The sequence below is a fragment of the Phaseolus vulgaris genome, chromosome 2 (genome assembly GCF_051622355.1).
Source record: "Phaseolus vulgaris cultivar YP4 chromosome 2, ASM5162235v1, whole genome shotgun sequence".
NCBI classification, from domain to species: Eukaryota; Viridiplantae; Streptophyta; class Magnoliopsida; order Fabales; family Fabaceae; genus Phaseolus; species Phaseolus vulgaris.
This window is the reverse complement of record NC_143499.1, coordinates 47,967,701-47,980,709: the sequence shown is the minus strand read 5'-3', so window position 1 is coordinate 47,980,709 and position 13,009 is coordinate 47,967,701. Positions and strand designations below refer to the sequence as shown.

The 13,009-nt window shown below is 29.5% G+C and overlaps 2 protein-coding genes across 3 annotated transcripts; both read left to right on the top strand.

The window, feature by feature from the left end:
- The first annotated feature begins 4,389 nt into the window (after nucleotides 1–4,389).
- On the top strand, nucleotides 4,390–8,358 carry LOC137812812 (ATP-dependent 6-phosphofructokinase 7). Of its 2 annotated transcripts, XM_068615029.2 has the most exons (13): nucleotides 4,390–4,766; nucleotides 4,917–4,963; nucleotides 5,088–5,127; nucleotides 5,560–5,622; nucleotides 5,699–5,836; nucleotides 6,014–6,172; nucleotides 6,256–6,309; nucleotides 6,452–6,520; nucleotides 6,644–6,773; nucleotides 6,890–7,155; nucleotides 7,550–7,598; nucleotides 7,722–7,876; nucleotides 7,984–8,358. In XM_068615029.2, the coding sequence occupies exons 1-13, from the start codon at nucleotides 4,665–4,667 to the stop codon at nucleotides 8,125–8,127; spliced, it is 1,416 nt and encodes a 471-aa protein (XP_068471130.2). In that variant the 5' UTR covers nucleotides 4,390–4,664; the 3' UTR covers nucleotides 8,128–8,358. The 2 variants fall into 2 exon arrangements, with proteins under 2 accessions (XP_068471130.2, XP_090155303.1); XM_090299177.1 differs by having other exon boundaries at nucleotides 4,570–4,766; nucleotides 4,917–5,127.
- Nucleotides 8,359–11,186: 2,828 nt separating this feature from the next.
- LOC137812825 (AP-4 complex subunit sigma) lies at nucleotides 11,187–12,490 on the top strand. The gene is made up of 4 exons (XM_068615047.2): nucleotides 11,187–11,400; nucleotides 11,734–11,820; nucleotides 12,013–12,081; nucleotides 12,205–12,490. The coding sequence occupies exons 1-4, from the start codon at nucleotides 11,260–11,262 to the stop codon at nucleotides 12,337–12,339; spliced, it is 432 nt and encodes a 143-aa protein (XP_068471148.1). The 5' UTR covers nucleotides 11,187–11,259; the 3' UTR covers nucleotides 12,340–12,490.
- Nucleotides 12,491–13,009: the final 519 nt, after the last annotated feature.

The window sequence follows — 13,009 nt, the reverse complement described above, 5'->3', positions numbered from 1 at the left end:
TTTTTAGGTTGATTTTTACTCAAGTGAAAAATTAATTGAAGTAGTTCTCTTTTGTCTAGAGACATTTTACTAGAACAAAAATGTCTATGTTTAAGCAAAACTAAGGTATCAAGTTTAGATTTGATCTTTGTCATATTTTCGCTTAAGCGACACTCATTTTGTTTAAGGTTATGTATGTGTGTAAACATTAAACATTGTTGTGTAATGATAACATACATATTATTACATATGTGGATATAAATGTAAAATTTGTTTGAATTGTTAAATTGGCATCACGTGAATGAATTGAATTCCATGTAGTGTGTGACATATTGATCTCACGTTCATTCATGAGTATGGAACCTATAGTATAACAAAAAATTTCTTACTTCACTAATCGTTTAAGTCATAATAGATTAAGACATGAAGTGACGAAGAGTTGAAAGGAAGCTCTTTGCACACCCATGACCCATTACAACATAATAAACATCAATGGATTAAAATCATCCTAATAATTGGCTTTAAGAATTTGACGATGATCTAAGTTTCTAATTGAGTCAAGTGTTTACCTCTTGATAAAACATTCTTAATACAAGTTTTGAAGATGTCTTTCCTCTGTTGAATCTTGTATTGTTCTTGTGTTGCATATATTTTATTGTTTATGTAAACTTTAATGCAAATGAAACATGTTTATTGGTCTTTCACCATCTCAGACTACCCATTACCCCTCTTATCCTCAAAATCCTAACCCATCTTCCTCTCTTTCTTTTAAAATTCCTCATCGTGTGTTCCTCCAACATCTTAAACTTTATATTATCCCTCTCATCCTGAAAACCCTAACCCATTCCTCTCTTTCCCCCTCAACTCTCTTGGGGTTGATTTCCTCCCACCGTTGAATCCTAGTTTAATCTATCCTCAGACTCATATTGTTCGGGTTGATTCCAACTCGTTTGTGTCGTCTTCTAGGTACTATGTGGATCAGGGTTGGGCTGTCAGAGAGGTTGCTAGACAAAATTGGTTTTGACTCAACTGTCTATGCACTTGTAAATGTTGTTTCTTTATAAGTTTTGTATTCTTTTATGGAGGAAAAGGTGGATTTAGATAATGTGTATGCATGAGTTTGATTCCTTTTATATTTTTCATTAATTTATTATGTGTTCTAATTGCAAGTATAGATGGTAAAACATAGAGTTATGCTTGTGAAATTGTACATGTGTGCCAAATTATGTGTTCCAAGTGAAATTATGTGTAAAATAATAACTCACTTAACATCGTTGAGGACAAAATCTAACAAAAAATATCACATTGAATCATTTTAAAAAATTGAACATTTTAAAAACATAGGGATGAAATTTAATTTTGCTACTTAATATATAGGCTAAAAGGGTAATTAAGCCAAACAATTATTTTTAATATTGTAGTAAAAATAAAATCTGTTGAACCAATTTTTAAATCAACATCTCCATCAACTTTTTTTTTTCTTTTCAATTTTGTGATATTATTTACGACCTTCTCAACATCATTTATAAAACTATAAATGGTATCACTAAATTTGTTTATACAAATACTATAATATCATATGAGGACATACAAAAATTATCTCTACCAACTAAAAACAGATTCAAAGAGACAATTTTAATAACTTAGTTTATTATAAATTATATAGTTTTTTTTAAGAAAATTATACTAAAAATACAACTAATTAATATTAATTATGTAAATTTAAATAACGAATGATACATTTAATCTTCAAAACAAAAATATTTATAATAAATTATTATATTTATTAATATTAGTTAATTAAACTTAATGATAGCAATAAATTTATAATGGCATAATACATTTATCAATAATATATTTATTGTGTTGTTTATAATTGTAATATATTTGTTTAATGTTCATTAAATAATATTTTTATAATTAATACTGAATTTATTATTAATAATAAATGTAAATTAATAATAATAGTCAATTGCAATTTTTGAATTAATAATAATTAAATTAGTAATTTTCATATACAATAATAATAAAATTATTAATTTTAGATTAATAATTAAAGTTATTAATTTAAGTTTTCCTGACTAACATAATTATATACTGTATAAACTACCATATCAACACTTAACATAGTTTTAAAGCTTAAATAAAAGAGACTTCTATTTCAACATGCATGCACCAAGTTTAAGACAAAGTAACATTTATCATTTAATCACGTTGCAAAATGTGGTAACTTTAAATGTTTTTCCTAATCAGTTCTAATAAGTGTAATTTTATCACTCAATTGTATAAAAGAAATTCATTTACTATACTATAATAATTTATTGTTATGAATAATTGAAGTTAGATGCATTTCTAAATTGTAATTATCATTATTTTAATTTTTTTTTTTACTTTTAATTTTCTCTTTTAAGTGATTTTGTTTGGACAGTGTATTATAATAATTATTAAATAAAAAAGTAAGAGGTTGGTAGGCTGATCTATTTTTTTTTAATTATCTTATTTTAAATTTATTTATTGATTATTTTTTAATTATTTTATTTTAAATTTATTTATTTTATTGTAGTTGTGGATCACGGTCATATAAAACATTGATCACAGTTAATTTTAATTGAAAAAACAATATTTTTTTTTAAGTGTTAAAAACGAGTTTGACGAACAAATAACATGTGAGTTTAAAAAGTTAACATGTCTCGCATAAATGATAGTAGGGTCGGTGGGTCAGTCCGTAAGGTTCGATCTGTTTGTCATCTCTATTATTAGTTGATGAAATAAAAATGAAAATTTTTATTTTATATATTTTAAAAATAAGAATGAGAATAATTTTTTGTTTCAGAAACAATAATTAAGACAATTTTTATTTTGAGAATGAAAATAATGATCGTAAAATTAGCCTATGCCCAATTGACATAGCTAAAAATGATAATTAAAACGAAAATAAAATTGTATGGATGATAGAGCAATAAAGTTTTTTACAAAGAAAAAAGAAAATAATAAAAAAAAGTTATTGTTGTTTTACAAGTATATTAAAATAATTATTAATCATTATTATTCATAATTATATTTCATTACATTTTTAATGATATTAAAAAGTTTGAATTAAATATTAATAATAATTAATTGAAATATTTAATTCTTTAAATATTTTTATTAATCTCATATTAATATAATTTTAAAAATTTACAAATTATTAATAATAATTATATTTTATATAATTTTTTAAATATCTATACTTATATATCGAGATTTCTCATTATAATTGTTTTTTTACACAAATTTATTCTTATTCTATCTTTATTAATATTTTATTTTATAGATTGAAATCTTTTTAGATTCCGTAAAATTTGACTTAATATTAGTTTATATTTTTACATTAATTATTTATAATCATTTAAAAAGTATTACAGAAATATTGTTTAATATTTGAACAACATTATGGTGTGTATATCTGTAATACAACTTTAAAAGAGAGGAAAAAATTATAGATATATGAATGTGGATTTTTGCACAAGTAGTGTATTATTTTTTTAAATTATAATTTTATATAAAAAAATTGTTAGAATTATCAAATATTTAATTTCATATTTAATCAAAGTTATAAGAACAAAATTAATAATATTCTATTAGTATGATACTATTTTTATGTAAGATTTTTTCACTCTACACTATAAAATTGTCTAAATAGTATATAATTGATCTATTTTTTGTAAAGAAAAAATTTATTCAAAATTATAATTTTCCAACAAATATTTCATTCATTTTGTGAAAAAACCAAATTTGTGTAATATGCCTGAATATTTGTTGTGATTATAAGCAGTTGTGTGGAAAGAATACACACTAACAAAATCATTAAATATAAATTAATTTTAAAAACAAATTAATTACTAAATTAATAAAATCAAATATTTTCTTTAAATATTAAAAAATTATTGATATTTATTATTGATAAATAATTTATAAATTAATATCTAATTAGATATCATAGCTAATTAGATATCAATTTATAAATTATTTATCAATAATAAAAACTAATTTAAATATCACTCTAAAATATTATTTTAATTAGTTGGATAAATAAAAAGATAATGATTCATTAAGAATTCATATTTTTTATACAACTAACTAGATTATAACCTTCAATATTTTTATTTTAATATTTTTTTATATCTTTTGATTCTAAATTTATCTTTTATTATATATTTATTTCTAAATTTATTATATAATTTAAAAGATAAAAGATTGTGAAAAGATTATGTTTCCAAATAAGAATGGTTGGCAGGTTCTGGGAAACATGATAGTGGCGGTGGACTCTTACTATTTCTTCCATCTCTGGGTCAAGGCTTTTGGTGCCACGTGTTTAACTTTTATTTTCTCTTTTTCCTTTTTTAACCGTGAAATCACAAGTTGCTATTTAATTCAACACCAAACCAAACGCTGCCCTCAGTTTCGGGGAATCCCTCTTCTCTATATTCATTTCCTATTTTATTATATATTTCTGTTACATTACTATCACTCGTTTCTTCCTTCCTTCTTTTGCATTGGTGAAGCACCGCACCCTTTGCTATAAATAAACAACACCACCTTTCTCTGATCCACTCGTTACACCTTAATTCCACGCATCGCTTTCTTCTCTTACCTCAATCCCAACAACACAACAACCTCTCTACACACTGTTACGTTAGAACATCATGGGTTCCTCGCCGAATTCAAAACCTAAGATTGTTAGAGGCACCGCAGGTTATGTCTTGGAAGATGTTCCACATTTGGCTGATTACATCCCCGACACTCCAGTACGTCGTCGTTCACCACTTTTTACCTTCCTCCTACGCCCTATTCAAACCTGCTTCTTCTCCGCCGCATAGCTTTTTTTCTCTTTCGCTTCATCTCTCTGTAACTTTATTACTCAATTAATGTATTATTTTTCTGTAACTCTTTCGCAGACATATACCAATCCTTTGCAGAATAATCCTGCTTACTCAGTTGTCAAGTAAGTTTCATATATATATATCTATGGAATATTTACGTTCTTTCTTCTTCTTATTTTTTGCCTTTTTATTATGCTTTTTACGCTCACTTTGTCTCATAATTTTAATTTACTTGCCACTTCTCAGACAGTACTTCGTTCACGTTGATGATAGTGTTCCGCAGAAGGTTAGATTTTATTAATATTTTTTTTTTCTTCTCGTTCTCTCTGAAGAACTTTTTTGTATTATTTTATCATGCATTAACCAGACGTGCTCCGAACATAATATAGAAATCGGAATTTAGATTGTCTCGGGAATCTTGTACTAATAATAAATTAAACCGATGATGTCGTTATGAATTCACGATTTCTCCGAATATGGAACATCATCGTATGCTAGTTATTGACAGGAAGAAAAAAAGTAACCATATGGAATGGACATTAATATGTATTACTGAAATTGAATTTATTCTGTCAATCTTGTAATAGAGTTTGACTGGTTTAGATTGAATTGGAAAACGATAGCACGAGTTTCTGATAGGTTCTGGTACAAGTTGGTTGTTGCAATTTAACAACTAGTGCATTACTTTATCTAATTTTTCTTTTTAATTACATGACAGATAATAGCTAATAAAGATAGTCCAAGAGGGATACATTTTCGGCGTGCAGGACCTCGTCAAAGAGTATGTGTTGGTGTGTTTGGCTTTATCTTTGGAGTGCCATTTTTGTGTTTATGACCGTATGATGGTGGATTTTCAGGTGTATTTCGAAGCAGATGATGTTCAGGCTGCAATTGTGACATGTGGTGGTCTTTGTCCTGGGCTAAACACCGTGATTAGGGAAATAGTATGTGCATTATATCACATGTATGGTGTGAAGAAAGTTTTGGGAATCAATGTAAGTGGATCCTACGGACTAATCATTTTAATGATTTTCCAAACAAACTCATTTTCTAATGTTGATTGGAAAGGCAACGAGTGTAAATTCAAACGCAATGATAGAACAAATTTATAGTAATTCTAATCGCTTGATTTTCATTTTGTCTCGTTAACTAAAATATACTGTGATTTGAAGGGAGGATACAAGGGTTTCTATGCTCACAATACTATATCTCTAACCCCTAAAAGCGTGAATGATATACATAAGCGTGGGGGAACTATCCTTGGTTCATCAAGAGGTGGACATGACACCACTAAGATAGTTGACAGTATTCAAGATAGGGGAATTAATCAGGTATGTTTCTGATTCTCTCTATTACAGCATATAACTTCACTTTGAATGTAGTAATATCAGTCCAATAATTCGAGCAATTTCAGGTTTTTATAATTGGAGGAGATGGTACTCAGAGGGGTGCAGATAGGATTTTTGAGGTATATATAACTTCAATAATGAAGATAACTGAGCTTCCTACACAAAACAAACACTTCAATGTTGAGATTTGACATCTGTGATAATGAAATTGATTTCATGAAAGTAGCAACTTATTAACAACCATCTTGATTATCCGTGCAGGAAATTAGAAGGCGACGTCTGAAAGTTGCAGTAGTAGGAATCCCTAAAACCATAGATAATGACATCCCGGTATATATCTTTTTGTCCACCTTTCTATTCCATATGGTGGATAGCAGCTCTTCCAGTTATTGCTCAGAATCCATTAGCATCATTAACTTGTAAAATGGTTTTATGTTGTCTCTTGCTGAATAGGTTATTGATAAGTCCTTCGGCTTTGACACAGCTGTGGAGGAGGCTCAACGTGCTATAAATGCAGCACATGTTGAGGCTGAGAGTGGTGAAAATGGCATAGGTGTTGTCAAGCTTATGGGCCGGTATAGCGGTAAGATTCTTGTTGAATGACATAGGACATTATAGACCATGGTAAATTCTTTTCTTGATGTAATTATAAAATCTAACTTCCCTTCATATATGCTTTATTGTGGATTGATGGTGCAGGGTTTATTGCAATGTATGCTACTCTGGCCAGTAGGGATGTAGACTGTTGCTTAATTCCAGAGTCACCCTTTCACCTTGAAGGTCCAGGTGGACTTTTTGAGTTTGCAGAGAGAAGACTGAAAGAAAATGGCCACATGGTTATTGTGATTGCTGAAGGGGCAGGACAGGAACTTGTTTCTGAGAGCATCCAATCCATGCACAAGCAGGATGCTTCCGGCAACAAACTTCTTCAAGATGTCGGCCTATGGATATCCCAAAAGATAAAGGTGTGGATTTGTGACTTTTGACTGTGTTATCCTCTTGATTTTTCTTTATTTCAGACTTTGGTTTGGCTTAGAATGTTTGAAACAAAGTTCAGTGTCCACTTCATGAATTTAAAATGTTGTCCACTGTTTCTGGTTTTCAATTTGATGATTTCTTTATGAAACCTTGGAGAAGTTGTTCCAAAGAATTATTCCCATTTGCACTTGGTCTATGAGAATCTCAAAAAGTGACAGTCTTGAAGGACTCGTGGTGGACACATGATCGCTGAAGGATTTGTGCTGTGACAAAAACATGCTTTACTTTCTCATAGACAATTATTTTATAATTGAAGAAAAATTATCCATGAAGATGTTCTCTACCGCTTATGTTAAGCATGTTGATTGTTTGATCTTGCAGGAACATTTTTCCAGGCAGAAGACAATGAACATAAATCTGAAATATATAGGTATGCAAACATAAAAACTAAATAGCTATATGGGTGTGTATATGCATGTGTGGTTGTGCAAGTATATTTATGCATGCACACTGAAAGGAGGAAATACCAAACATTATTTTAACTGTATTGCAGATCCAACGTATATGATCCGAGCTGTTCCAAGCAATGCTTCTGACAACGTGTACTGCACACTTCTCGCTCAAAGTGCTGTTCATGGAGCCATGGCCGGTTACACTGGCTTTACCAGTGGGCTTGTCAATGGAAGACAAACGTACATACCCTTTTATGTGAGTTCTGCTTCTGCAGCATATATATGATTAATTTGTTGGAACTTGATGAATTTATAAGAAGCAAGTTTTGAAGTTATGCTTAGGTGAATTAACTTGTAATGCAGAGAATCATCGAGGGCCAGAACAAAGTAGTGATAACTGATAGAATGTGGGCTAGGCTTTTGTCTTCAACAAATCAACCCAGCTTTACGATTGCCAAGACTATCAGTGAAGAAAAGAGGGAAGATGAAGCAACCGGGGAGCAGTAATTTCACTCAGAAAAACAGCAACATTTTTCACCTTCCTATGTACATTATGTTACTATATTCGTTTTATCTTTCATGTCTTGCATTGTAAGTAGTGTGTATCTTTGAGCTATCTTTTTCCCCTTCCATGTCCAAAAGATGGCTGTGGAAAGCTCCAAGATATTCATCGTATTATTCTTCTATTATGCATTGTAATTAATTAGTATATAATTGAGTATCTCTTTCTTATTATTATTATTATTATGCATTGTAAGATTGTACTTATTAGATTACTTAAAAGCTTTTTTTATTTTATTTTAATTCTGGAACCGAATTTTCATAACTCTTTGCTCGCGCTACTGTAATTAGAGTTAACTTTGAGTTTTCAAATAAAATAAAAATTACCCATTACATGAATAATTCCTGTAACGAATGAGTGCAAAATGTCAAATTATTACACCTATTAATTGGATTTATTTTATTTTCTAGGTGTTTTCGTAGGAATTTTACTTCAAAGAACTTTAAATGAATGGATTTATATCCTAAGTCCGAACGAATGTGTTGGTTATTTTCACAACTAGTTCATATACGCGTACGTTGAATGCTTCAACGTTGAATCGCTGAACATGCAGTGCATCTATCAACTGGGTTGAAAAGGGACTCAATGGTCTTTATTTTATAATTATTTTGGTGGGTGGTGTGGACTAAGAGTATATTTGACCTATGGTCAAAGGTATGGGACTTCTAGATATTAGAAACCGTGTGAACTGATAACAAATACAGAAACCAACTTCCACAAGAATTGAATGCATGTTCATAGTTCAACTAGATGAATCATCATCATCAAGACGTTCTAGACTGAGTTTTCTTTACATCATTACCTTTGTTTTTTCTATCAAAGTTAATTGTTTTTTATTAAACTAAATATATTTTCGTTTCTACATTTTTATGCAAAATTTTATTTTTAATCTAAATTTTATATCTCTTGAATATTTGTAGTAAATAAACTATTGAGATAACTTTCATAGATGTTCTAGTCAAGATGGTCTCTTAACCAAAGCATGTAGTTAGGTAGGTTAAATTCTGTGGAACTCTACTTGCAAAAGATACTTCGACGTTCAAGTCAATAAGAGCTAAGAGCATAAAATATATGGGTTGGAAGTACTCCCTATTTTGTGTATTAGATGATCCTTTCTGTAAAACGTAATCTGGTATATATAAATCGAGTTGTAATCTGCCTCTGGTCATAATTTTGTCTTAATTGAGTAATTAAAGCTAATTGATCGAGATCCCTTGAGTTGTACTACCTCATAAAGTTAGATACACAAATCAGAAAACAACCCATAAATGACCAATCATCGGACCACGCTCATGACCTTACATGCCCCCAGTCTCAGGCGTGGGCCAATAAGACTATGATGAGTTGAAAGTAGGAAGATAAATCATTTGTTATATTCCATCGGGTTAGATCCATCAACTTACAATAAATTGTATTATAATATAAGAAAAAAATATTTTTAACCCTTTTTCATTTTAACTATTGCTATATTTTTTCTCTCAAATCACTTTTCTTCTTTTAGTGTCTCAATTGAATTCGTAAGCTTGTTCATATCATCTCTCTCATCCTAGATAGCTCTAGGCCTTTGTTCGAGACTTAAGAAATCAATTTCCTTAACTTCCAATTATTATTTTTTTGCACGTTTCGATTATATTTAATAGCTTAAAATCAATTTCATTCACTTAACCGAACAAGCCTTTAGTAAAATGTGAAATTCAGATTTTGCAAAACTAAGTAGACCAGTCAAAAAAGAAAACCATTAATAATATTTTCTTACCTTTTTAATTAAGTTATTTTTCTCTCATAAATTTTCAACCGAAAGGATGTTGTTCTAGTCAAGGTAGAGAAAATAGGCTTATTAAGAGGATTTACGTTTACCTAATTTCATCCTCAATTAGACAAGTGGTAACTTGAATATGAGGCTTTTAATCGAGTCAAAGTTCGATTTTATGTTAGTTGACCTACTTCTTAACATTAACACAATTTTTTCGTTGCAAACATTCAAACTAACTCCTATAATTTAGTAATTTTTTATTTTTTTTCTTAACAAAACGTGGTTGGAAAAAAAGTTTATCTTTTTTCAATTTAGACTACCATGTTTCATGAGAAATATTCTGATTTGAATTAAAAATGTGTTGATTCTGATAACTAAAAAGGTTTTTTTATACTCGGTATTTTTTTAATACGACACAGATACAAACATGAAGAAGATACGTATAATCTTTAAAATGTAGGATTCGGAGATACAAATCTATATATTATATAATTATGAATTATATAAATTGACAAAAATTATGTGCACAAGTATGTCTCAATTTTTTTTGGAGCAGAAAGATGTTTTTTTATGACTAATTCAAAATGATTTGTTACTTATTTTTATAATCATAATAAAAATTTATACAATAAGTTTAAGTTTTCAGAAAATTAATGTATTTCTCATTTTTAGAATTGTGTTATAACCGTGCTAGAATTGTCTCCAACAAATACTTTTTGAATTGAGAGCTTTATTGATATGTATCTTACGAGTGTCAGTGTCTGACATGTGTGTTCGATACAGACACATCATTTAAGAGAGGCGTGCCCGAACCTCATAGAGTGAGACTGATGTGACAAAAAGTAATTTAACAAATATTACATAAACTTTGAAATATTATTGATTGTTAAATGAGTGTGTGAACAGATAGCATCAAGTGACCTTCTCATAACTTTTTTATTGTACATAAAATTATAACTAAAGATTTTGATTAAATAAAATCAATTATCTAGTTAAGTTTCTTGACCAACTACAATTGATTTAGGAAAAGTAGAATATGAAATCTTAAATATAAATTTTGTTATGGCTATTGTTGACCAAAATTCAAGTTGTAAAACAATTTTTTCAGATAAATTTACGTCATGTATTTATAATATATTATTAAAAAATAATAAATAAATGCCATACATAGAGATTAATTACTTGACCAATGTCTTTATTAGGATAAAATTATTATATTTAAATTACTTTCTGAATTGAAGTTGAAGCATATATTAATATTGTCACAAAAAAAAGAGAGAAAGATTAATGCATTAGGTGAGTCTGTTCGTGAAGGATCGATCGAATGGGAATCAGATTCGTGTTAATGGTGAACAAGCAAGGACAGACTCGTCTTGCACAGTATTATGAGTACCTCACTCTCGAAGAAAGACGAACCCTAGAAGGCGAAATTGTTCGCAAATGCCTCGCCCGTAGTGATTACCAGGCATGTTTATGTGTTTCTTTCTCTCTTTTCTGCGTTTTCATTGATCATAACATCACATGTAACTAACTAAAGAGTAATGTAACAAGATGACAATTCCTGTTACAATTTTCTTAGTTTTTAGAATTGCTTCAATTGGCAATGTAATGGATGTCAATTAACCACAAATCATGTTTGCATTACTGTATGTATTATTTATTCTGATTAGTTACTTCCAATGGTTTGTTAGCTTAATTTTGATATATTAATATAAAGATTTTGATTGATTGATTATTGTTGTTGTTCACTGGTAATTGATTTACGTAGTTGTAGCTGATGCATTTTCGTAATGGACAGTGTTCATTTGTTGAGCATCGCAACTATAAAATTGTGTATAGACGCTATGCATCTCTGTTTTTCCTGGTTGGAGTCGATAATGACGAGGTAAATCAAATTATTTATTAGTGTTTCTCATTCTGAATTGATTTAAACAAGGTTAAAGAAGTGCTTTCCTCACAAGTGCTCGTGGCTTCAACAAAGTTAAAACGTATAACAATTTTGGTGGATAAATATTATATCATTTGAAACCTGCTTCTACTAGATTGTTTTTTCTACCTTGGGTGGATAATTTTGCAGAACGAGCTTGCTATTTTGGAGTTTATACATCTTTTGGTCGAAACCATGGATCGACACTTTGGCAATGTGGTAAGTACCGTTGTGATTGCAGTTTTATGTTTTTCTCTCCCTGCCATACTTTCCAAATGTATTTTCTTCATTCCTTTTCCTGATTTTAGCTAACACATTTCATGGCTGCACTTAAATTTGCAGTGTGAGCTAGATATCATGTTTCATTTAGAAAAGGTTCATTTTATGTTGGAGGAAATGGTCATGAATGGTTGCATTGTGGAGACAAGCAAATCAAATATCCTGACTCCAATTCAACTTGTGGATAAAAGTTCGTAAGAGAAACAAAAGAAGCACTTCTGGTAATTTTTTATATTTTTTTATATTAATATTGGTTCTCTCTGCAATTATTTTACGTGTACAATAAAGTGAATTACAACAGTTAATCTCCAATCTTTTTTATTAAAAAAATAGCAAAGGTTTTCTTTCATTTTAGTTTTTCTCCCTCCTTGATTGTATTGAATCGACCATTGATTATGTTCCCAAAGGGTCAAAAACACTTTCATGGTACTTAGTGTAATCAATTCTCCTAATAGCATAAGCAATAAATCTCATCATCGGTCCTTAAAGACCTGTTCGACCAGTTGATCTGTAACATGTGGTTATCTAAGAAATACGCCAACTTGAGGTCAAAGAAGCCAATCCCTTGATACTGCGGTTCAACACTTCACTTTTATTTTATATATTGAAGATTTCGTGGAAACTACGTTTTAGTTGAAATTATAAATGTCACAGAAGGTTTTTTTTCTGCTTTTTGGGATGGCTATTTCCTAACGTAGCACAATGATCAATTCAGAAGTTGCTTCTTGCTTATGCTGGTCGAAAGTCAGATCAAACTGTTTTCCTGTTACCTGTCTTTCTCTAGTGATGCCTACTAAATGTTATATCACTAAGCACAAGGGATAGAGGAAGAAATACTTGTATTTGCAGTTTAAGTTTCATATGTTTA